This window comes from Gallinula chloropus (genome assembly GCF_964237585.1).
Source record: "Gallinula chloropus genome assembly, chromosome: 12".
In the NCBI taxonomy this organism is placed as follows: Eukaryota; Metazoa; Chordata; class Aves; order Gruiformes; family Rallidae; genus Gallinula; species Gallinula chloropus.
In genome coordinates this window covers 15165011-15190546 of record NC_140097.1, presented here as the reverse complement: position 1 = coordinate 15190546, position 25536 = coordinate 15165011, and the positions used below count along the sequence as shown (strand labels likewise).

Genomic DNA, 25536 nt, shown 5'->3' with positions numbered 1-25536 from the left:
CGACCCTGTGCCACACGGCCGCGAACGCCTCTGCCGCGCTGTGCGAACGCCAAGCCTCAGCCCCGGGCCACGCGTGTCGACAGGGTGCCCAAACCCCACGGCGGGGGCACGGCCAAAGTCCCACGGGCTCTGCAAGGCTCCGGTAGCCTCCGCCACAGGCCGGCCTCGGGCACGGGAGCCGCCAGGTGGGCAAGAGGGGAGCCCGCGGGCTCGAGGAGGTGGGCAGCCTCTCGCTGCTCCGGGCTGGCGGCCGACGGCTGCCGCGACGGAACCCTGGCGGGGGCCTCACCCCCGACCGGAACTGCGGGTGCGGGGCTTGGCTTCCCGGCCGGCGGCGGGGACGGGTGCACCGGTAACACCGCGCGGCTGCTTCTTGCCCTCCCCCGCGAGTGGCTGCCGGGATCCAAGATGGAGTCGGTGAGCAGAGCGGGGCAGGAGATAAGCCTGGCGGCCCTGAAGCAGCACGACCCGTACATCACCAGCATCGCCGACGTGACTGGCCAGGTAGCGCTCTACAGCTTCAGCCCGAAGGCCAACGAGTGGGTAAGTCCGGAGGAGCGGGCCTGGCTCTCCCTACGTCCGGGCCGAGGGGCGGCGGAGGCGGCGCGGTCCCGTGCAGACCGTTCGTTGCCGCCTGCCGCAGCTCCTGTCGCCTTCCCCTTCGCCCCGGCAGCCGCCTGGCTCGGTGTTTCGCTCGGGGCCTCGGCGGGTGCCTGCTCTCGCCCATGGGGAAGTTTGGGGTTTGGGTGCCTTCCTCCCGCAGAGATGCGGGCCCCGCGGGGCGAGGAGGGGCTGTGCTTGCGCGGGGGCTCGCGGCGTCATTCCCCCGCTGGGTGAGTGCGCCCGGAGCAGCTCTGGGGCTGGAGGTTTGTGTTCCTCTTCGGGGCCATCGCTGGGTTGACTTGTCTTTCCATTGTCGTTTGTTGTTGCTCATGCGTGTTGAGCAGAGCCCGAGCTCGGGAAGGGTGGGCTTTGGGCAGTGTTTGCAGATTGTGCTCGGCTGCCGGTTTTATCGCAAAGCTATAAGACTCGAAATACGTGGCACTGCCCACTGCTGTGTGCAGCACGGAGCTGCACACGACTTTCCCTGCTTGTGGGGCATACGCATGTTGCTTTGAAAATTGTCAAAACAGCCACAGTCCATAGGTATGTTGTTTTGTTGGTTGTGTTGTGGGTGCTGTTATTTAAGGAGCAGCTGTAGTAGAAAACATGTCTGCTATTTCCAAGCTAGTGGACAGTAGCCCACATCTAAAATAAGGAGTTGAGAGGAAGGTGTTCAGCTCTGGCAAGTCATGCTCAGCATAGGAAAGTTGTAGAATACTGTATATTACACTGTCAGGGTGAAAGCATGAACAAAATCTTTGTGGAATGGGTTTATTTGTCTAGTCTGACTACGGAAAGTATATTGGTTTTGAAAATAAGTTATATTTTTAGTCCTGTGATGTGAAAGCTCATAGAAAATTAAGGAGCGATATTGTAAATCTTTGCAATTCAAGTACTATACAGAAGCTACATAAATATGTGACCATACACATCCCATAACTCCAATTTCTGTCTCTTTTTAGGAGAAAACTGACATAGAAGGGACTTTATTTGTGTACAAAAGGTAAGGGGGGTTGTGTTGTTTTCTTAATGAAGAAAAACAAAAACCCAACAAATTCTCAGCTGGCTGAAACATTGTTAATTAACAATCTGTCCTATTTTAATTTCTCCCATTTCCTGATCATTTTGTAAATAGACAAAGTTGCCTAAAAGCTGGAGATCTGGTAGTGTAAGGTTTTGGGGGGCTACTTGATTTCTTACAAAAATCAGTGGGGAAAAAAAATCCCAGTTATCTAGGATAGAGGAAAGGTATGGGGGGGACTTGCACGTTAAAGCTTAAATCCATGATTGGTTTTAATTGCAAGCAAAGCAAACATCTGGCAATGATACAACTGAGAAACAAAAACCTAAGCAAAATGTTGCCTTGTGGCTAGCTTATTGTTCCAAACAGGTTCTGTCAGGAGCATTAAAAGACCTAACTTGTAGTAGTAAGGATTGTTTGCCCCTTCCTTAGAAGCTCTTGACAGATTTTGTTGTTAATCACTCTGTAAAGGTGGCCACATTGTTACAGAAATCTAAAGACTTACTAGCTAATTATATCCTAGTATTTACCCTGCCTTCATCATGCTGCTGTGCTGATTATATGACTGCTTGCAGGCACAGTGAGTATGCTGACATGGTAGCTATGCAGCGAGAGAGAACAGATCTAAAACTGCCTTGAGCTTCCAGTGCTTGCTTGCTCAGTGTTTTCTATCTGTTGTCTATCAAAATCCAGACATTAAAATTCCTTCACTAAGAATACAATTTTCAATAACTGAATATCTACTTTGAGGATACTGGGTTAAGTCTCCCTTTAGGAAGAAATTGCTGCTTCTTATTCCCCTCTTAAGTGTATATCATGTTGCTTAAGCTTTTTTTTATTGTCACACCTGTTTGCAGTAAGTTAAATGTTGCTAAGTGGTTTGGTTTTTCTCCTCTAATAAAAGATTCTAAATTCCCTCAGTGCTACTTACATAAACTATTGAATACACTTGCATTAAATCCTGGATCTGACCTAGGGTTTTTTCAATAGATTTTTTTTTTGAGGCATGTCTTTGATTCAGGCATTTAGCAGTGTAGAACTGTCATGTTCATCCTAATACAACTTTGAGCTAAACGTAGTTTCAAATTAGTTGGCATGCCAAGACATGGCATAGGTGAGTAACTATTGGAGTTTCAGGGCTCGTAAGGCTTCAGCTACTAAAGCAATGGAGATTTTAAGATTAATTCATAAGCCTTGTTTCAGAAAACTGTGTATGTTGATCAAGGTATTAATCGTTGTCTTTATTTTAATTGAAACAATAGGTCGGCTTCTCCTTATCATGGTTTTACAATAGTGAATCGACTGAACATGCACAACCTGGTCGAACCAGTAAATAAAGATTTGGAGTTTCAGCTCCATGAACCTTTTCTTCTCTACAGAAATGCTAGCTGTGAGTATAAATTCCCTTAATCTGTATAAACTTCTTGTTCTGTTTTATAACTTAGACTGCTTCTGATTACTGTGATGTCTATTTCAAGTACAATATTTGACCTTTTCTGTCTACAGTGCTAGACTTGCTTAAATAGCTGTGGTATTAATCAGCAGTTGCTTGAAGAAATTGTGAAAATTGCTCAGCTCTAGGTTGAAGGTTTCTTTCTCCACAGTAGGTTTTGGACTTAGGAGATAGATGTCTGTACTAAATTTGCTAGAGTCTAAACTATAGCAAATCTGGATGTTGTGACAGTTGTTGCACAGACAAGTGGAAAAATAGCAGTATCTCCTTGCTGCTTCTTGAATTTGAATAGTGTTTTGGGTCATCAGTCGAGCTTCAGAGTCCGAGTGTACTGTGTTCCAATTAGGTGCACCCTAAAAATCCTGTTACTCCAGAGAGCTCGAAAGAAAGGAGGAGGGGAGTACATGTGCATATGAAATTCACATTACCTGACTTGATAAATAAAAGGCATCCCACAGAGCAAAGGGTCCTCTTGACACAAAGGTATCATTTCATGTCCTCTTTTTTTATGCAAAGTTCTTGAAATTAGTTTGTTGCTGTCCAGTGAGAGATTCCCCTTACTGAATTACTTTGAGAACCTGTATGCTGTCTGGATACAGTACTTCTTCAACATCATATCATCTTCCTCTCTGAATGTTTCCTTGAATTACAGATAGGAACACTGCTTTGGCTGTGCTTCAGTATACCTAAAAGAACAGTCAAATGTTCATCCCTTTCTGTTGCCCCTTGGAAAGCCTCTAGGATCTGTTGTCAGTGGGATAGATTCCATTATGGTGACAAGGAACAACTTAAAGTGGGTGTCTCATCTCTTCAGTAGTGTTAGCAATCCTCCTTCTATAAGTGTCATTTGAGAGGAAAAAGTCAAAACTTGTCAGAAAGATGAGAAGCCCAGGAGCTGCGGGAAGTAAATGACTGGCAAGAAGTTGAGAAATGAAAATATGCTGCGTAGAGTTGGATGTTTAAGCACATTGCTCGGTTTGGGAGGAAGAGGGAGCTCTGCGTGGTGGAGGTAGGGGTAGAGGACGGCTGGTGAGGTAGCAGTAGAGGAGAGAATTGCAGCTCTGAGATTGGTGAGGTAAAGGGAAGCAGGAAGTTGATTCGTTTGTTTGAACTGCTGACCGAATCAGGAAGCAGGAGCTGCTGTGGAATCACCATGGTGAATGCAAGTGGGAGTGACTAGAGGATTGCTTACAGGAAGCAGCTGGGGAAGGTAGGCTGTATGTGAGCTCATTAGAAACCTCTACAGCTAATTATATGTCTTCATTGAAAAAAGCTCCCCTTTTCCTATGGGATACTATTGTGTAAGATTAATGGGAGACTCGTGGGAGTTAGGATAGAGGTGACAGGAAGGTACAAGGAAGGAAGAAACTTACACAAAGGTGAGCAGGGAAAATAGTATAGGCTGGATGTGGGAAATAATTGCTTTCTGAAGTAACCAAGAAGGTGGGGTCTTTTTCCCTTAATATCTTTCTCCCCATCATTTAAAAAAGCTTAGATGATAAACTCTACTTTATTCCATCAGTGTCCTGTGTCCTGGAAGAGGGTGGTAGCATGTCAAGGGAACAGCCTACATTGACTGCGAATTGAAAATGTTCTATGTGGTTAGTTTGTCATAACTTATTTCTCAGTGTGCCACAAAAAATCAGCAGATCAGTTTGTGTGCTCTGCTAGTGTGCACTTTGTTCGCATAGAAGCTTAAAAGAATAGAAAACAGCTATTTCAGCACTGTTAACTCCCTTACACTTTACATTTAGTTGTGTTTTGGATTTTCTTCCTTATATGTGATTACTCAAATTTTCTGATTTCTCTTCCCTGAATTAATTTTAAAAAAAACCCAAACCACCAAAATGATATGATTGAAATATTCAGTGTTAAATCTGTTTGCCTCTAGCTGCATTGTATTTGTGGAAAAGAAAAAACCCAAACCAAAAACACCCTTCATGACTGACTTGGATTTGCAGACAAATTTGAACAACTGTGTGTTTTGTTTGCATAGGTAGATTAGGGGATTCTTGTCCAAATCTTTTCATGTGGAAGGCTGTGTGCTTCTGCTCAGCTCCTTGTTGGCATAAAAAACCCTGCATTTTTTGCACTAATTCAAGTAAGAATTTGAAACTAAAGGTTAGTGTAATGTCTATCTCTGGCATAATGTGAAGTTCCACTGAGATCCTTAATGACTGAAAGAGAGCAGACTGATAGGTTGTGCAAGAAAGAACTACCTGTCATACTGAGAGCTACCAGCTTGTTTCTTGTAGAGTGATTTAGGGATTTTATTTGTATCCCACTTGAAGAATCTCCATGGTCATAAGAAACTCTTAATGAAGAGTAAGTTGTCTGCTAACATTGCTGTCTAATTGGACTGATAATTCTGTTTTCTTAGCTTACAGATGGGGAATGGTTCAGAGTCCCAAATTAAAAAAACAACCCTAAATTGTGTTAGTTAGTATTGCTGTTTGGCAGATAGAAATGTATTTTGTGCCTTTGTATTTAGGTTGTGACAGGATCAATGACGAATTGTGGTTCACATGTACCCAAGGCATAGTAGAAATAGTAGAAGATGATCAAAGCAAAATTATGCCATCACATATTCGGGGAAGGTAACATGTCAACAGTCTTTGTAACTGATTATGATACCACTGTTGTATAAGCGTTTTCACTTCGCCCTTATTACCTGAAGACAGAACTCAGAGCAAAGTCTGTTACGTGTACGGGATCAAACCTCTGGCATTCTGACCTTAATGGCATGAGAGCTGTTCTGAGCCTATCAAGTAACATGCTCCAGTCTGTATAGAGTTACCAGCAAGTTAGAGAGGAACTTTGCAAGCAGTATATAAAAATTATTTTTTCTTGGCTGGAAGCTGTAAGAATGATTTGCCTGTTGATCTAGATCATAATATCTTTTGGTGGGTTTTATCATTCTTTTATACTTTGGTTTGTTCAAATAGTTATTTTTAATAGATAATGGAACTTCTAGTTTACTGCATGCCAGAACTTACTTCTGGGAAGCTGCACGCATGAGAACCTTTATCCAATTGCCCAAAGGCTTTTTTCATTCTCCTAGAACAAAACTAGGTAATTGCCATTTTATTCTCATGGGAAAGGAGGCCTGACTTATATTTTGTGGTTGTTGGGGGGGGGTATACCCCTATTTTTTTACACTGCTGTATGAAGGAGCCTTTCATGGGTGTTCTGGAAGAACAGACCAAGTAATATTGTACTCTTACTATATTGTTTTGTTGTGTTCGCTCAGTGACATGGAATACATTTGGGTCAATTTGTTATTTGTTATTCTGATTAAATGTAAGACATGTAGAGGCTTTTTTTTTTTTACGAAGAACAGTACCTTTTTAATGTTTTATCCATTAATGTGGACATCCTTCCTAACTCCAGACTTCTTTTTCAAAATCATTCTGGCTATGTTATGTGTTCAAGCCCCCCAAAAAAATACTTAAACCCAGCACTTTGAGAAAGGATTTGTCTACGAAATGCTGCCCAAAAATTTACCATTTATTCATGAGGCGATCCTTAAGCAAAAATTCAAGGTGTGCCTTAAAAGCTGTGAGACATTATACCAGATAGTGGTAAACAGGGAAAAGAAACGTATTTTGCTTGTCATTGTTAGAGAGAATTAAAGAAAGGAAATCTCTCCAAATGTAACCAAATGAAGATATTAAGTCAATTTCTTTTCATTTCAGTAATGTAACATTTTTAATTAAGAATTCTTAATAGCTAGAGTTTTTCAGATTATACTTAACGTAGATTTGCTATTGCTTAATCTGGTATATGTGTTGCTGGGTACGTTTGATCCTTGGATGTCTCTTCTGGACACATGCACATTCTTCAGAGTACTCAGAGTTTTTGTTCATGAAGCACTGAATCCCACTGACCTACTTTTTTACTGAACCTAAGCCTATTTTCTCTTGTCTGTATTTTTTGAAAAATACGTTAAATTCTGTTTAAAAAAAACGCCATTGACTACAGTTTTATTAGTATCATACTCCAGTCAGAGTTCAGTGTTCCCTTCCAATCTGTAATGTGAGAATGTGGAGCTGATAGCTCATAGTTTGCTTAATAATAGAGGAAAATTAGTCAATGTTTTAAACAATTGCTAGCTTACCTCTTAAAGTCTTCAAGAAGTATTCTTCTAAGTCTTTCTCATTTATAACTTTCCCTCGGTAGCGGTGGTGTTGGTCTTGATTAAAAGGCTTTTTAATCCAAGCTAGTTCGTTCGGTAGGTCAGGCAGATTGATTTCCATGGTGCTGAAAAGAGAGATACTAGGAATAAAATTTGGGTATTAAAATAAGGAGTCCTTGTTTGGTGAAGGTATCTTCTCTTGGCTTCTTGTTTTTTTTTTTTCTTGCTTGCCTCTTATCTATGTCCAAGGTTAAGAGTTAGTAAAGCAAAAATAATGGATTTTGGAGAGGTTTATCTGTTTAAGTGGAAAATTCAGTTAGGAAGTGCTGTCTTCTAGGCTTGCTGTATTATCATTAATTAAAGAAGCTTGAATTCAGAACAGCAAATACAAAATGAGATACGGTATTTCAGATGGCTTTTAAGATTCTTTGGAAGAGCTCCTGCCAGGTTTCAAAACGAGGCATCTTTACTGGTAAGGAAAGTCATTATCAGCTCTGTTCTTGGCGGGCGGTGCATTAAGTCCAACATATCTCTGTGAGTACCAAAGCTGAATGACTCTCCAGCAAGCGCATTAACCCAGTGGTTTAGTCTGAGATAAAAAAGGAGCCTGTTCTTGATACCTTTATAGCAGAAGCAGGAGTGCAAGCAAGGGGGAGGGGAGGAACCATTGAAAGCTGTTAAGAAGTTCTAAAAATATTTTGTTTGACCTGAAAGATAGCACTTTAACTGGAAAGGGTTTTCCACTCTGGTTCAGTGTTGCAGAGTAGCAGTCCATTTCATTCCACACTAGACATTGTCAGATGGCAGTTTGTTGAACATTCCTGAACTTGGATGCTGTTTGTCACCTGCTGAATTACTCCAGTGCAACTGCTTGTAGGATTTTATGACTTGTGAAATGGCCGTAGATATTCAAAACAATAAGAAAGGGAGGAACTTTTAAAATTAATTCTAATGATTTATAAATCTCTGTGGTAGGCTTATATTTAAATTGAGGAAAATATGAATGAGGAATTTAATTGAAGATAATAGAGCAGAGTGAATGAGGAGAGGTGGCATTTCAGCTAACCTTGCTACTGGATGACCCATTAACTTAGAGATTGTTTTGTGTGCTTATTGGTTTATGACTTAAACTGTTATTTGAAGTGTAAAAGGATGCATGTACTATATGCAAAAGATGCATATATGAGCTTTTTTATGAGAATGAGATTGAGTTAAATTGATTTCCATTATTACCTTTTAGGACATGTTTCAAAATTACTCCTTTATTTCCAGAGAATTTGAAAGGTTACTGTCCCCCACTTTAAGTTGTTTTGCTTCATTGTATAGCTGCATCTAAATGGCAACTGTAAAATAAAACTTTTTCCTATCTTCTACCAGCTCTTCCAGCTAGCTAAGGTAACTTTTAAACAGGTCATCTATTTGAGGGAGACAAGGCTATATCTGCACAAATGGCTAAACTGCCTCAGGCGACTGAGTGATGCTGCCTGGAATCTCAAACTGGCCCAGCTGATGAGTCCTATGTACACTTCTGGCACAGTGTTCTTGGCCATGAGCATTTTAACAGGTTTGCAATACTGTGCTGCCCCACTTCCCATTTCTGCCCGCTCTCTTGTGCTAGACAGCATGTTTGTGCAGCTGGTATGTCAGCAGTACGGAGGAATCGGTCTAGACTAAAATGTATGCAGCTGACATAAAGGACAAGAGCCGACTTGTAGAAGGAACTAATGGCAAAGTGGGAATGTAAGGGTGGTGATACTGGTGCTTTCTGCTTTGAATGAAAACTGAAGTGAAACTGGAGCTTTGGGAAGTGTTTTCATTTTATGTTACCAAAGAGCGAGTGCCTGTGGCTCTTTGCTGTCCCCACTTTTAATTGAGATACTGACTGGGCAGCAGAGAAACAGTAGGCTGACTGCCCCACAAAGCAATAGTAGCACGATGTAGAGGAGACCCAGACCTTCCTTTTGACATTATCTGACCTGAGCAGAAAGACTTCCATAATGTTTTCTTGAAGTCTCATGGTTTTCCCATAGCAATTTGAATCAAGTTTTGATCCAATTTCAATCCAAAATTGATCCGATCAGATTTGGAGAGAAGTTGTGTTATGTGTCAAGATTAATATTTTTGGCTCGGTGTTTCTAATAGAAGTGACATATGTCAGACAAGAATATAGATGAGGATAATTCATTTCTTCTATGAAATCTGTTTTGTCTGTGATACGGCTTAACTTGTGACTTCATGTGTGTCAGAAAAAGACATTGCTGTTGATGATTGCAGAATACTTCTACTTGATTACTAAAGATGCTGGTCAGTATTCTATGTAGAAAAGCTGGACAGAAAGCATTAAAACTCCATAGAAAAATGAGTCAATTCAGTGGCTTCTGTTTGGATCAAACTCTTAAAAGAACTGCAGTAGAAAGGTATGCCATTAGACATATTGAACATTCAGCATAATGTTGATGCTGGTTGTAGGAACAGGATTACAGATTTGAAAAGAACTGGTAAGTTCTGAGTCTGGTTTTAATAAAAGGATGCTCACAGCTAGAGTTGCAGGCATGTAAGAAATAAATACAGCAATGCAGTTGGGATGGACGCACACACGTACTTCTAGGGCAAGGGAGCTGAACCAAGAATAAAAATGAGTCCTCTTTTGAGAAGAGGAAGATAAACACGCCAGCCTGTTGGACCATATCTATGTTAATGCCCAAGTTTACTTGTTCATAATCTTCTTTACGTCTTTATAAGCAGTGACTCCCTGATTACTTGCCAGTAGTACAAAGTGGAAAAAAGCCTGATACTCTTGCCCACCAAACTTAGATATGGATCTACTTGTGGTCTTGTGTTGGCCTGTTTCTGGCAGGATTGAGTGTGACTTATCATTTGTCCCATTAAGATGTCATTATAGGCTTCCTTATCTTCATTTCTTCAGCAGGTATGCTTTTGACGAAGCTTTCTTCTCTTGGCAGTTTGTCTGATAATGGAGTCAGGGAAGGGAAAGAGTTTTTCTTCAGTGTTAAAATATGCTGCGCGACTGAAGAGATAGCTCAAACCTGAAACTTTTTCAGGTTTCTATGCAGTAGAAAACCCAGTTGTATTAAGCTTTAAATATTAATAAATATTTCATAAGCATTGGCTATGTGTAGGAAATGCTTTTTTAAAATTTGCATATGTGTTTTGTAAGAAGAAAGTTCCTTAAATTGTGCTGGATGGATTTGTTTATGGCTTGGAAAGATTTGTTGTCAATTGCTTAAGCTGTAAATTCGAAAGAAACAAACACCAAAAATAATATAGTTGATTTTTAATATTTAAAAAAAACAACAAAAACAAAGTAGACCTTCAGTAGTTCTTCCAGTATGGTTGTAGAAGTGAGGTGTGGGCATGGCTTTGAGGGGTTTGGTCCAACACAGTAAGCCTAGGATAACTGAAGATCTAGAAAAAAGTTTATTAAATAATTGCCTTTTTGCCACAGCTCAAAATAATTTTGAGTTGGCCTTGTTTGAGATTTTTGAATGTTTGGGAGGAGAGTGGGGAGTGGGAGGGGGGGAGGATTTTACTTTGAAATAAAAATTTGTGTCTGTCTGGAAAAGGCTGTGTGTTTATTATTTATTTAGTTTTAAACTTTCCTTTGCTTTAAGTCATACTTTATAATCAGTGGTTTCAACTTCATAAAAACATCAGCGTGAACTGCAGTAACAAAATGCAAAAAGTGTCTTCTCAGAAATGAATGTATTTTAATGGTAACATATGTGAAGTGTCTGATTGCCTTTGTACTTACACACTCTCCACTGGTCAACTTTATAGGGGAACCAAGATTTAAAATAACCTATTTCATGGGTTGCATTAGGAAAAGTTCTGAGTTGTGCAGATATGTTGTGTTGGCACAATGGTGGGGACATGTGGAGGGAAGAACAGCCGCTTTGAAGTGGGATTGGTGATGAAGAAATAGTATGTGGCACTACTGACAAAGCTTCTTCCTCTGGAATGCTTTTCAGCTCAGTTATCAGGATGTAACTGCTGATTCTCCATTGGAATCTTACTTATCCTGAAAGCCAGAATGGGGCTTGGTGTCTTGCTAAGCTGGAACCCTTTTGTTTTGTCCTTGATACCTTCAAGAGTAGTGTTCGAGATTTATCTAGTTTTCAGTTGCTGCATGAATATAACTATGATTGGAGCTTGGTACTCCTTCCTATGCAGTTACTTCTCTTAGAATTTAGAGAGGGAACCTTCCAGAAGGCCTTGACCTGAACTGTCATACTGCAATTCAAACTTTAATATTTTTGTGGAGCTTCAAAAATCGACAAATGTAAAAATGAGTGTTCAAAAAAAGTCAGTATTCTGTAGATTGGTTTAAGTGGTAAAATCAGTTCGAAACAGAAAGTCGCAACTGTAGCGAGAAGGCACCTGGTAGTTACATTTAATTTTCCTGCCACTTTATTTGCAAACTGTATCAACATTTTATAGTTCTTGCATTTGATCTGACTGACATTGTGTTTGCACATGTGCTATTTCTGATTACTTTATAGATGATTCTTGGTCACCCACTGAATATTTGAGTGAAAATTAATGGTAAATTATATGTTGCAGATCTAATGGACTGCTGGTTTTTGCCTTTTTACCCTATTGATTTGCTTTCTATTTTTTAAAAAGGCTTTGTCTTACACTTGCATTTCTTTCTTATTTTCAAGTGTCAATTTACAGTATCTGGTTTTATGACAAGAATGACTGTCATCGAATAGCAAAACTCATGGCTAAGTAAGTACTGTGGTGTTATTTTTCTGTGATTTTTATATGCAATGCAGGGTAAAAAAGAACCTATTAAGCATGTTTGGGTGTTTTCCCCTCACTCTCCTTAAACAGAAAAAGACAATATTCTTGCTAGTACCAGGTTTTTTTAGTAATCCGAGTGGTGTGGACTGATTGTTTTTTCTTTTGTTTTAAACCCTACAACATTAAAGCTTTCAGGTAAGTGGTAAAAATCGTCTGAAGTACTAGTTGTCAATCTCCAAAGAAATCAAGTATGACATTATTTCTTATTTTATACCTTTTTTGTGTAGGGATGCTGGCAAAAGATATTCTGATGTAGAAAGTGTAATTAAATAAATGGTGGCCACACTTTTTTTTGGTTGCTTTTGTGGTTTGCTTGGTGGTGGGCTGGGTTGGTTTTTGGGGGGCAGGGGGGGAATGGGACACGGACGGACATGGCAACACCACATTAAAGGCTTAATTACATTTCATGAATAAAATGAAGATTAGAGAATAGTGGGAGAAATAGGTAGAATCTTATAGTACTGAAGCAGTGTTAGGAAAGCAAGCAAAATTTAATAGGAGATTGTCGTTAGTAACTTCTGGTTTGTTGTTTAAGTTTGAAATCTATATTTATTTTTTCTTCCCCACGGCTTTGGTTATAAAGTTGGTTTATAAAGCTGCTGTGTCACTTGCTTATATTTTGTAGTTCCCAGGGCTCCTAGAGTTGTCACGCAGCAAGAGAATTTCTGAAGTAGCTGCCATTTAAAGAAACCTTATGAGACTGTGTGCAATAACATGGGTTTGTTAGTTTAAGCTGGTATCACTGTAGCAGTGTGGTTAGTGTATTTGTACTGTGTATGGTTGCACTGCCACAGATGAGGAGGGCTTCAGACTAGAGTACAGAAGTTTGAGTGAAAAACAGAGTTCAAAGAAGGCTGGAACTGATTATGTTGACTATATGATTTAAGGGCATTCTGGCAGCATTGTGGTCCTTCAGGTGAGAAGCCTTGCAGATATTTTACTAATACAAAAGTATGAGAATTAACTTGAGCAAATCTTCGGTATCCTTATCAAAGGAAGGAGCTGAAAGTGTGTGACAGGATAGTTACACTAGCAAAGATATGAAGTTGCACACTGTGAATGTGCTACACAGGGCAACTTTTCATCCCTTGTTCTCTGCTTTGCTTTTTTTCACCATTACGTTGATTTCCTGAACTTCCTATTCTATTGCATGCCTTAATCAGTAGGTCATGTGTTGCCAGTTAGAACATCTTGAAGACTGGCAAAACTTAATTACCTGGAAGCTAGTCCTAGTGTAGACATGTTAAGCTGAATTCCGATTTCTTGTTCTGCAGTTTTTGCTTTGGGTTATTTTGGCCTTTCCCCACAGAAGCAGTGTAAGACAAGATGAGTGACAGACTTTGGTATCCAGATCTCTTTGTAGAGTCTTTTCTTTTTTGTTTCTCTCATCCTGATAAACCTCTACAGTTCCCATTTCTTACTTTGTTTTGTTTGGTTCCAATGTGTTGGACTTGTACTAGTTGGCCTGTCCAAATGTAGGGATTAATGGAAAACAGTTGTGTGAAACTGACTTGCAGAAATTGCTACCAAAACAAATGAAATGTCTTTGGCCTCCACAAACAAGGGCAAGGTTTTCTTCTTTACAATACAGGTCTTAAAATTAAAACTATGGTTAGTGTTTGCAGTGGGTGGGGAGCTGAACAACCTAAACTACCATATTGTTGTTCTGTCATGCTGAGCTACGCTGCAGATCTAAGTGTAGTAAAGCAAAACGTGAGTTCATTTGGTAGTAAGTTAGGACACTGTAACCCAAATCATGGACTATAGATACTTCAGGGATCTTTAGAAGTGTAATCAGGTAACAGGCCAGTATACCTGTGGCTCAGCAGCCTGTAAAACACATCTACCCTTTTTCTTAAGGTTCTGTAATATTCTGGAAATAACTGTAACCAAGTAGGTTCATTTAAAGTCAGTCTAGGAATAAGCTAAGCTTTATGGACATCTCCTTTTGCAACTTTACTAGTGCACAGAGGCAGAAGTGCAAAAGTTATTACTTCACCCCTGCTTATGGTACAGATACACACATGCTCTTGTAATGGTAGCATCTCAGCCCCCTAGAAAGTTTCTGAGATTACAAATTATTTTGAAAGGTCCAAAAGCCAAAATGTATTTTTTTAAGTGTTGGAATTTTTGTGGATTAAAAGTAACTTTGAAATTGAAATTAGAGTTAATGCATAAAGCAGACTTTGGGGACCATGTATTGACTTTGTCAATTTAGGCTTATGCAAGTGAAACTAGAGAAACAGAATGTGGACATTAAAAGATGTATTGATTAGTTATTGACAGAATACAGATAGTTAAATTTTGCTGAGCTGGCTAGGACCTCACTTGAGTACAATATTTACTCTTTGCTGCCATTAACTTATTAAAAAACAGAGTAAGTGATCTTTGCTTGCCTAAGTACTGCTAGTAGTAAGTCTTTCATTATCTGAGTGCTTTTTTATAATGCCTTTCTTCATTATTAGATTATGGAATGTCTGAATAATTCTTCGTTTTAAAGTGTATATTGATTATGGGGTAGTAGAAAAAGCGTTTGCAGAAGCCATTTTATACTGAGAAAGATACTTAATGTGAGTATATTACGTCTATCTGTTGAAAAAGCACTGTGGAAACTAATCACATGTGATTTGGTACCACATGCCTTAGAGCTTCTGAGTGTCCAAGGATTTGTATCAAGGGACATGAAATTAAATGCACTTTATTATAGGAAGGAGAAGCTGCATCTCAGAGACCTTTGTTACAAACTTAATGAAAAGTGGATTGATGCTGTTTGCTGGCATCCATTTCCAAAAACATCAAGCTTTCCCCCAAAAAGGATAGAAGACAGAAGAAAAGTATGTCTGTGTACTTCCCTACAATAGGGAGGCTGAAACTGCAGGAACTATTTAATCATGGGATGAAAGATGTATTTGAGAGAACTTAAAATTCACTCTCATTTAAAAACCAAAATGGATCTTAGAGAAGGAAGATTGCATTTCAGCACGTGGTAGCAGGGTCCATCAGGTTTAGTTCAGCATACTTTGAAATAAATACTTACATTTTCTTCCAGGAGTATTAATACTGTTCCACAGTTTTTGTCTTTGTCTTGGGTGGAAATTTGAATTGGCAGCTTTCTGTTTAGGTGGAGGTTTTTTTGTATCACTGATAGGAAAGAGTGCTGCCTTTAATAGTACCTCAGAGCTTTAAAAACATAACCATAAAAGGCTTCAAGGAGATTTGCATTCTCTTTCCTGCTGTTTGAGTTGACCTTACTGTGCCAGACTGCGTTAACAAGATTGCAGGCCACCCATTTATATTTTGATGGCTTATCTTTCAAAAGAAAAGTAAATTAATGTTTGTGGGCTTTGTAATCAGAGACTTCACTTCTCACAGTCTCTCTCTCTGTCCCTACCTCCCTTTCTGTGAGGCAGTGCTGGATGTATTTTCAGTTCTCTAACTGCAAATATTCTTAAGCAGACTATCACAGCAGCTACTTTGTCCCTGAAAGAATGTGTGCCTCTTCCACTATCTGATATAATGGAAAGAAACAGCAGGCCCTTGCTTAAAGAAGATCTAATCCTGGATTGTACACAGAGCATGCGTACTGTACAGATTTGCATTAGTTGACTCTTGCCCAGCAAAGGTATTTGACTTACAGAACTTTTAGGGTTTTGGCTTGGGTTTTTTTGGTTGGTTTGGTTGGGGTTTTTTTTGTGAGGTTTTTTTTTTTAATTAAAGAATTCTAGAATTTTCTGAAAGGGGGAAAAATATTGGAGTCATCTAAGTGCTAACTTTGGAAGGAATTCATTTGGGTCAAGTTAAGTCAAGATGATTGTTTCTGAGCTTTCTAGAACAGAAACTATGCTTTTTGAAGTCTTTGTGGAACTATTGCATCCTGGCATGTAAACTCTGGGGAGGGGAGCAGGCAAGTATTTTAGGTTAGTTTATAGGCATGTTTTACCCTGCTTCCACAGACAGACCCAACTGATTTCTGAGATACAGGCAGCAAGCGAGAAGTAGGAAAGTATTTCAGAGCTTTGGTAAAATACTGTTCACAGTTAGTCCATCATCACCATCTGAATGTAATCTGCACAAGACAGAAGATGCATCAAAGAGCTATTAAACAGTTACCTACCTGAGAACATAATTTGTTATTCTTAAACACACACCAAAAAAAAAACCAACCCAAACAACACTTAAACTCTAAGAAGGTAACAAATAGTTCATAATCATGGAATTGTTTTTGTTGGAAAAGACCTTTAAGATCGAGTCCAACCATTAACCTAGTACTACCAAGTCTACTACTAAACCATGTCCCTAAGAACCACATCTCTCCGTCTTTTCAACACCTTCAGGAATGGGGTCTCAGCCTGTTCCAATGTTTGACAACGCTTGTGATGAAGAAGTTTTTTCCTGTTATCTAATCTAAACCTCCCCTGGCAAGCTGGGGCTATCTATTTCCTCTTGTCCTGTCACTTGCTACTTGGAATAGGAGACCAATAGCCACCTTGTTAAAACCTGTGTCCAGGTAGCTGTAGAGTGTGATGAGGTCTCCCCTCAGTCTTCTTTTGTGAAGTGGGTGTGGTCCTTGAAGATACTTGGCTGTGAGACCCATTAGTACTATTTTAATGGGGAGATGTTTGTTGAAACCTACTGGACCAACTATTTAAGAGCAGGAGGGGGGTCTTTGTTTCACCCATCAGGCAGCACATGCGTGACTTCAGCTGTCCAGAACTTTCCCTTCAACTGAGGTGTTTCTTTTTTTCCCTGATACTTTAACTCTCAGCCAAGTATTCTGGTTCTTTTACCTTTCTTTTTCTCATTTCTGGTTTCAGAGTTGAGTTTAGACAAGACCTGAGTCAGGACTGATGACAGTCTGAGGTGCTAGAACAAAATGTCCTCTTGGGGTGTCACCATAGGAACATTTGCACAGAACTGAGCTGCTTCATCCCTGCTGCAGCTCTTAGAAACTGTCGGAGTGTAGATTTGCCTCCCTGTTCTGTTTGCAGGTGACTGCTTGCTTACAGAAAGCTGCACTAATAATGAGAAGCTAGTTAAGGAAGCAGCCTGCATGATTTAAAATTTTCAAAGTAATTTTTAAAGCTGCATTGAATTGTTAAAAGCCAAATCTAACTCTTATTGTTTATACACAGCTAAACTCTAGTGAATTCTAAAGAGATACGAAGGCTAGAAAACTGGGAAGAAACTTCCAAGACTTGAACTACTTTTTCCTCAGAAGTGGCAATGTAGAGGTGCATGTAAATACCCGTTTACTCTGCAGCCTATAAAATCAAGAGTGACTCCTGAATTCTAACTGACCCAAAGAAACTGGAGGCTGGAATGATTGACACTTTCTATGATTGTTATGATGGTACCTCTTGGCTCCCCCATCAGCCATCAGTTCCACATCATGAGAGTTCTCAAGTGATGTGCCAGCTCCAGAGCTCTGCCCTGTTTACAGTGCTTGTTTTTTCTTAACATATTTGATTAATGCAGGCTTAAAAAGAAGGGATTACAGGCTGGTGTGTGTTTATTTCAAGAGGATAAGCTTTGGCGCATTCTGCAGCCATGTATATCTTGTGAACTGTGTATGGGTTAGGAGTAGAAATATATGCTGCCTTTACTGTTATTAATGAAAAGTACCAGGTACACATCGTCAATTTGCCTGTCTCAGTTGTCTTTTAAACTGAATTTTTTTTGGTGTTTGAGGCAGGTAGGGGTTGAGTTGAAGTGCTGGGCGAACCATAGGCACCAAAGGCTGGAGGAAAAGACATGCTGTAGATATGCAGGTAACTGGAACAGCTGCGTGGCAGCTAGAGAAGAGAACGGTTTGCCCTTCTTTACAGAGCCTTAAGTGAAGGAAGTAAGAGCTAACTTACTCTAACCCTCCTTTCAGACTCACTCCAGAGACATCTAGTGTGAGCCAGTGCTGCTCTTCCCTGGTGTTTTTTCTTTGTGGTATAATGGGAGGCCTCATCTTAAATTAGAACTGTTTTGTGATTGATTTTGTTGAACAGCATGGCTTTATTTGGCTAAATATGGAAAAAATGCATGTTAGGAAGTAAAGAGTAAAAACTGTATTTTACTCAGTCCATGGCATAATACATGTGCTCTCTGTATAACAGTGTGTTTCAATGTCCACATATTTTGTTGTAAAAATGTCTAAATATGACAGTTTTACAGAAGTAGTGTTTACTGTAGGCAAACTGCGACAGACCAGTGCTGTCTGAGTTGGAGAGAAACTGTACAGACCATTTGACAGTTTGACTTGTATAAACCTTTGTAGCAAATGAAAGCTTGTGTAACTTTGGTCAGTTATGTGTTATGTCTTTATACAGGTGGAACAAAATGTGTTAATATGCTGGGAATACATTTTTTTTCTGCTTTTGTGAGATGTTAACTCCTGTTAAAATTTTTTTAAATCCCGTTTCTTCTTTCCTGTTAGAGTGGTAGAACAAGAAGCTCAGAGATCGCAACAAGCTTCCCAGGACAGAAAAAGTCCCAGCAGAACCAATGGCTGCAATGAAAACAAGCCCATTGACATCCTGGAAATGCTCAGTAAAGCCAAGGATGAATATGAACGAGTAAGGAAATGTCTCATTTTGTTTTGGGAGGGGGAGGATGTTTGGGTTTTTTCCTTTTTCCCCCTGACTTTGTGAACAAATAAGCACACTCATTTTATTTCTGAATAAGGGCTTTAGGTTATCATATGGAAACCACTGAAATAGCATGTCGTGTGATTTCTGAGAGAGATGATAGAGAATAATTCTGATATACTGAATTTTCCTGTGTGATGCACCCTAACCCAAGATTGCAAAGTAACGCAGCAAATCCATAATTTAATGAGCCTCTTACATTTGAATTATTAGCTTGGGGGATGGGGAGAAATTAGTTTTAAAAACAGATACCTGGAGATGCAGATGCCAAGAAACTTTTTTGTAGAATAGGTGCATGGGCTGCTTAATCTCAGTACTCATCTACTGTCGAGTTTTGTGAGATTGTTGTCAAAGGAAATGTGAACAAATAGGTACATATGTGTGCTGTAGAAAGAGGGTAATGTTGGGGAAAATTATTATTTTAACAGTGTGATTTGCATGTTGCATGAATTCATAAGTTTTATTTCTGTAATTATTACCTTAGTGGGCAACTCTTTGCCTATTTTTCTTTTTTAAGAAAGCTTATCTGAAAACTGGATTTTATCACATCAGCTGTGTTGTGTTTAAAAAGCAAGCATTCCTAGCCTTGTTTTCAGACTTGTTCCCTCCCTCAAGTACACTTTAATAGGGAACAGTCTCTGATTTCAGGATAGATAGGCTGAATACTGATTGTGTGATCCCACTTGAAATGTTGCTTGATAGATCCATTTTATGACTTTTACTGCTGCGAGAAAGTTTTGTCTCTGGGTATAGTAAGTAAAAATTGTACACAACAGCATCTGTCTCATAGTCTCAAACAGAAGTCTTGTGGTCTTAGAAATTTAACAATTCAGTACACTTGTAGGCGCTCTGAAGCATATTTTTAATAGCTATAGATTAAGTGTAACAATACTGTTCCTTTATCCTTCTGTTCCCCAGTTTACTACTACTGTCTACTGTGACTATCCTATTAATAAACTAATTGATTTGAGAAGGGTGAGCCTGGTATCTTTCGCCAGTGCTAAATTCACAAGTTTACATAATGAAGGAGAATACTAATTCTCATAGGGAAGAATTACTTTTTATAGTCCCAGGGACCAAATTCATACATGCAGGAGGAATATAAGGGTAATATATGGGAGATCCAAAAAGGGAAACAAAGACTCTGAGCATGCCTCTCCCAAAGTATAATAATACAACAATGTGTATTAGTAATGTGTGAGTGTAACATTGCAAAAGCTGTGGTATGATTTTTCTTGTCCTGGTGGGAGAGGAGATATTAGGAGCCTATTAGGAGAGTGCTTGATTGTTTCCCCAGCTTGCTTGTAGATCACAGGACTTGAGTCTCTGTAGGATTCTAAGATGTTACAGGACAATGTGGGATGAGGAGAAAAGAATGAACATGTGGATTAAGTCTTGTATGAATGCTTTAAACACAGATTAAAATTAAATAAACTGCTTCTGATTTCACTGAGCATCAGTGCTGTTTGGGGAAATGATATCTTTGTTCTGAGGCTGCTATTTGAGAGCAGCTTTTTGAGAGCACAGAAAGAAGCATCAAAACCTGGATGACTCGTTGTATCAGTTGAGATGCATCTGAAAAGGAACTGAAGGATATTTGATAAGGAAAAAATCCCAAACCCACACACCACAAGAACTGTTTTGTTAGTGCCTTCTTAGGGTGTTACGAAGCTGTTCTCGGTCTTCGTCCACAATCCCAACAGATGGTTCTTAAAAATGATTCAGAAAGGATATTCCAGCTTCTCTCCTGATTTTCAGATCTTTTTCATGTGAGAGTACTAAACAGCTTTTGCTAGAAACAAAGTTCTTAGGCATCATGGATGGAGCTCTGCAGACAAGTTTATCAGTGTTTTAAAGGCAGTGGTACACAGGTCTTGTGGTGGACAGTTGGTGTCAGTGGTGCCTGAAATACACTAGGAAAATATGCAGGGAGTGGACTACAGTAAAGCTACTATATAGTGGGGGGGGGAGAGAGTAATCTTGATCTTTATTAGTTACTCTTAGTGTACGTGTTTGGTTTTTTATGCTTTTAGAACACCAGTAAAACTAGAATAATTATTTCAGTTCCTTTTTGTTTATAAACTGTATCTGTTGAATGTAATCCCATGGCCTGCTATAGTTGTAGTTACATAGAAGTTGCCAGGTAAACAGAATTCAGCAACTTTGTTCATGTTTCAAGCAAACTTCTTTAGAGAATGCTCTGTTGACCACTTCCACTTTAGCAACAAACCTCTGGCATGTTAATTTTGGAACTCCTTATAGCCAAGGTATGTCAATGCTAACATGATTAGGTAAACCAGTTTGTTTTGAAGATGGCTTCTTGAGAGACCTTTCTTGTTTTAATTATTTAAAAATATTATTTTATTGCACTTGGTAATTATGCATGAATTTGTATTTAGGAGCAGAAAGTACTTATCTGCCTGGTACATTCCAGATGGATCATACAGTAATCCTTGTGTGCAGCCCACATGAGATTGGCAGAATGTCAGCATGAGAAGGGGGCAGAGAGAGTGAAAAAGAGATTTATGAAGGTCTGAGTGATTTAATCTAGGATTCCAAATCAGCTTAATCCTTCAAGTACTCACTACATCAAGTCCATATGTGAAAATGAATGAATTCTGAGATTTTTTTTTAATGAAGTGAATGGATGCTTTTTATAGTGTGGTGGTTTTTGTGTATTTTTCATTGAGCATCAAAACATACTGCAACTCCTTCTCTAGTGAAAAGAAAACTCTGCTTTGTCTGATTTTTTTTTTTTTTTTTTGTAACCACAAGGCATCCAGCATCTCAGGCACAAAGAGTTTTGACCTAGAAATTAGTGATTAAAAGTGGGGAAGATGTGAGAAGTTTCTTCCTGCCTCTGTCCCTAAATCCCAGCATACAGTCTTAATTTTGTATTTATTGCTTTCAATTAGAAATTGAAAAAGAAGAATAACAAAGCTTAGGTTGTTTTTCAGCTTTCTGTTAAAAAGTTTAACCCATATTTTGTTGCTGTGCACAAGTGACCAGAGCAATCACCGTGCATTGTGCTCAGGTGCAGCTGCATCATATGCATAGGGTGTAGTTTACATTCTTAAAGCTAGACTACAGCTTGGGGGGGTTATTGGTGATTTAAACTGTAATACAATTTCTGTTTTCATTTATGTATGTAATTACTAAAGAATAAAGTCAATATATAAACATACTGTCTGTTTTAATGCTACTCTGTTGTCTGTTTTCTGCCTTACAGAAAACCAAATTAACACCTTCTGAAAATACATGTTTGTGGTTAATTAAATCTGGTGGAAATAAGTCCATAACAAGCTCTCTTGGCAGCCACTTAGAATGATTTCTGACAGGATTTTTTTACTAAGCTGTTTCTAGTTTGGGTTCTTGATAGAAGTGTAGCAAACTTCATTTAGAGGTAACACAGATGCAAAAAACCTACTTTTTTAATTTTTACTTTTATTCTCAGTAAAAGTATGAAGCCAGTTTCGGTTTTTTTTTTTAAATGAAGAGTAAAAGCTTTATGAATACATACCAGATGGTGGATGTCTTGGTATGATTTTTATTTCCTGAAATTTGTGAATCGACAGTCTTACCAAAATCAGTACTCTCTACATCGTCCCTGTTTCAAAGCGCCATGTAAAAAGGATTGTACTAGTGGGTAAGCATCGACTTAAAATTCATGTGTTTTTGTTAACTTTTTTTTTTCCAGAATCAAATCAGTGACTTAAGTATTATATCAAGTTCTGGGACGCAACAAAATGCAAATCCTCCAAAGCCAGAAAGCACAGAGCCTTCAGAACAAAAAACTTCAGTACAAGTGCAGGAGCAGGTATGTTTCATCAAGGCCTCTAAAGGTGCCTTTTTTTTTTTTCTTCCATTCAGTACTTTGGTTTGATACCCAAATGTTTCTTTCTTACAATCCCTCAGTCTTTTCTGCTGAACATATTGCCACCTTAAATAAACTACCGGGTTTAAGAATTTTTGGATCCTAAATTCTATCTTTTTGCCTTAGCATTTAAAAATACTAGGCTATGTCACACTGCTGTGGGTACGCAATTATGTTTAAATGGGCTAACTTAGATTCTGGAAGAAGTCAGGCCTTGGTAATGTGCAGCATGACTTGCAGAGCCAATCAAGAAAAAAATCTACTTCTACCTCATGATTAGACTGAATGTGGCATTGGTTGCCTGCATGCTGTGTTCAAGTTCACGTCTTTCACACGTGAACTTGAGCCCTGTTTTTCTCTGGTTTGAGACATTTGCTTAAGGTAAAAGGTGCTGCATTTAAACCTGTGGCTACAGTCCTGCTACCTTAAATCATTAGTGAGTTGCTAGACAATAAATGGCAAGCGCTTCAGTCATGGCAGCACTGAATTTTCTTTGGCATATCTGAGAATGCATTTACCTAGCTTCTCCCAAATTTCTGCAGGTTGTATTGCCTTTTGCTTGTGTGATTGGTAGTGCTATCAGTCGGCTTGGCTGGTTCTTTAGTGCTTAGATTGTGGGGAAAAATGTATGTGATTTTGTGTTGTTTTGCTTCAGTCAACTTTTTGTTTTGTTCTTGGAGGTGGGGGAGTGTTTGAAGGGGGGGGGGGGGGGTGTCCCTGTGTTAAGAACTTTTTGATTAAATTCCTTCTCCTGCAAGAAGGGAAATAGCTTGTGTTTAAAAATAAATCATTGGTGTTGGGGAGGGATGTTGCTCAAACTGTGGTAATAGCAGTATTTGAGATCCACTTCAAATAAGTTAGATACATGCTGATTCAACATCTTATATCCAGATATCTACAAATTCTACAGTTTGGTGTTACTCCTGTAATAAAAGCTTAAACCAAGTAAAAGTGCTAGTGAAAATAACCTGCTTCATGTAAATGTTGTCTTTGAACCATGGGAAACCTGTTAGAAAATACTTTGCATCATCCTCGAGTGGCTGGAATAGGAAGGGATAGTTCGGGATTTGGCTCCGTTTTAGAGTAAGAATTTCTGCAGAAGGCAACTGTGGCTTCGTAGAAGACTTTAGAGATAAATTTGAAAAAAAAAACCAAAAGAAAATCTGCAATCACGAAATTCCCTTAAGACTTGGGTAGCTTGGGCCAGCTTACAGTGCCACCCAGTGGGCACGGAGGGGTCAGTGGTGGTGATTCTCTGGAAGTACCCCACTGAGGTGAGATTCATCTGGTTACCTGGATCTGATGGTATCACAAATGCCTAAGTCGCACTTTGAATAACATGACCAACTGGAGGACTACTGGAAAAACATTCCATTTCAACTGTAAAAATACTGGTTATCTGTTTTAATTAGATGAACAGTGTAAGATTAAAACCAGCATACATGTAAGTATGTTGAGATTGCTAAACACTCTTCAAAATGCCACATTTATGTTGATAGATTAATATAATTTCATGCTAAAGATGACGTATATTTGGGAATAAAAATAAGTATCTTCTCTGTGATATTCTGAAGTTCAAGTTAGGTTTTTTTTTATCTTGGCAGTTCAAAATGAAAACCGGTTGTGTCATGAAATGCTTCTGTGCCAGCAATTGGCGAAACTGACGCCGAACACTGAAATTAAACATTAAACGTTGTAGTGCCAACTCTCACTGTTAATTCCTGTTTCTGTATGTCTGAAATTATTTCTGGAGAAACTCTCCAAGTAGTACTGTTCCTATCAAGTAAAGTGATCATGTTGCCGTTTTGCAGCCCCTGCTGATAAGGGCCTTCATAACACACTGAAATGATTGCTCAAAATATACCTCATCCAGAGATGGAACAGGCAAAAGATGCAGGTTATACTTTGGACTGGAAATCAATTTAATATTTAAGACTGTGTCCATGTAAGGGGCTAGTCTGACTTCAGATCAGAGCATGGTAGAGATTGCTGTTTATTAGCTAGAATATTGTCAAATATTAAAGGAAGGCTGGTCAATTTTATCATACTGAAGTAAAAAGCTGAGTTTGAAATGAGATGGAATCGTGAAATTTTTTTTCTTTTTTTTAATGGAATCTTTACAATTGAAGGACAGGTCTCCAGAACAGTAAGATTAGTGGAGAAAAGTAAGAATGACTTTCTAAGAAGAATTCCTAACATAATTAACAAGATTTATAAACTACACAGAGTTTCTGGTGCAAAATGAAAGTGCGCCTGACTTGAAGGTGGTAGCTAAAAATTAGTAGCAGAGATCAGTAACCTGGGTAGAAGTCAATATGACTGCAAGCTCAAGGGGTTTTTTTTGTTAGGCTGCTTGCATGCTACCTGCACTGCCATGCCTTCACTGCTGTTATCTGTACTAGTAAAATTAGAGCTAGCGTAGCAATGTCATGGTACAGTAGTTGTCATTGTAAAATAGCAGCTGTGTTTAGACATACCATCAGAACACACTGGAATTGTGCTGCAGGCCATTCAGTCTTCTGAAAAGAATGTTGTATTTTAGTCCAGCTGTTTTACATAACTTCTGGTCCTGTACAACCTAAAAAAAAAGGAAAATTTTTATATTAAGGGTGTTAATAGCTGTTTCTTTTCACTTCAGTGGAACACATTTTAAAATATTTTGAGCAAAATATTAAGATATTGTTGAAATCGGATTTTTCTAACAATGTCACTGCTGTCAGGTAGATGTATAATTTTGGGAGAGATTAGACTGGTACATGTAACTGCATATATACACTTTCAAGGAGATACATATGCACATGTCAAGGTTAATACAGATTATTTTAGCTATTTTAACATCTACTGCATTGTTAATGAAAAAGGTGAGATGAACTCTCCAGGCACATACTGCTAGATCAGTTGAATACCTTCCTGTTCCTTCCCTTTTTCGCTGTTTAATTATTTTGACTCTATAAATTCAATGTGGATTTTGTTCAACATGTGTGTTCTCTT

At 39.0% G+C, this 25536-nt stretch overlaps 1 protein-coding gene across 1 annotated transcript in view; it reads left to right on the top strand.

Annotated features, from left to right (window-relative positions):
- Positions 1-408: 408 nt before the first annotated feature.
- DCP1A (decapping mRNA 1A) overlaps positions 409-25536 on the top strand; it is a gene marked incomplete at both ends in the record, with an annotated part of 32067 nt that continues 6939 nt past the window's right edge. Inside the window, 6 exons of the mRNA XM_084269408.1 lie at positions 409-543; positions 1566-1606; positions 2887-3014; positions 11895-11961; positions 18461-18599; positions 22369-22488. Coding sequence (XP_084125534.1) covers positions 409-543; positions 1566-1606; positions 2887-3014; positions 11895-11961; positions 18461-18599; positions 22369-22488 — 630 coding nt within the window. The remainder of the gene's footprint in view (positions 544-1565; positions 1607-2886; positions 3015-11894; positions 11962-18460; positions 18600-22368; positions 22489-25536) is intronic.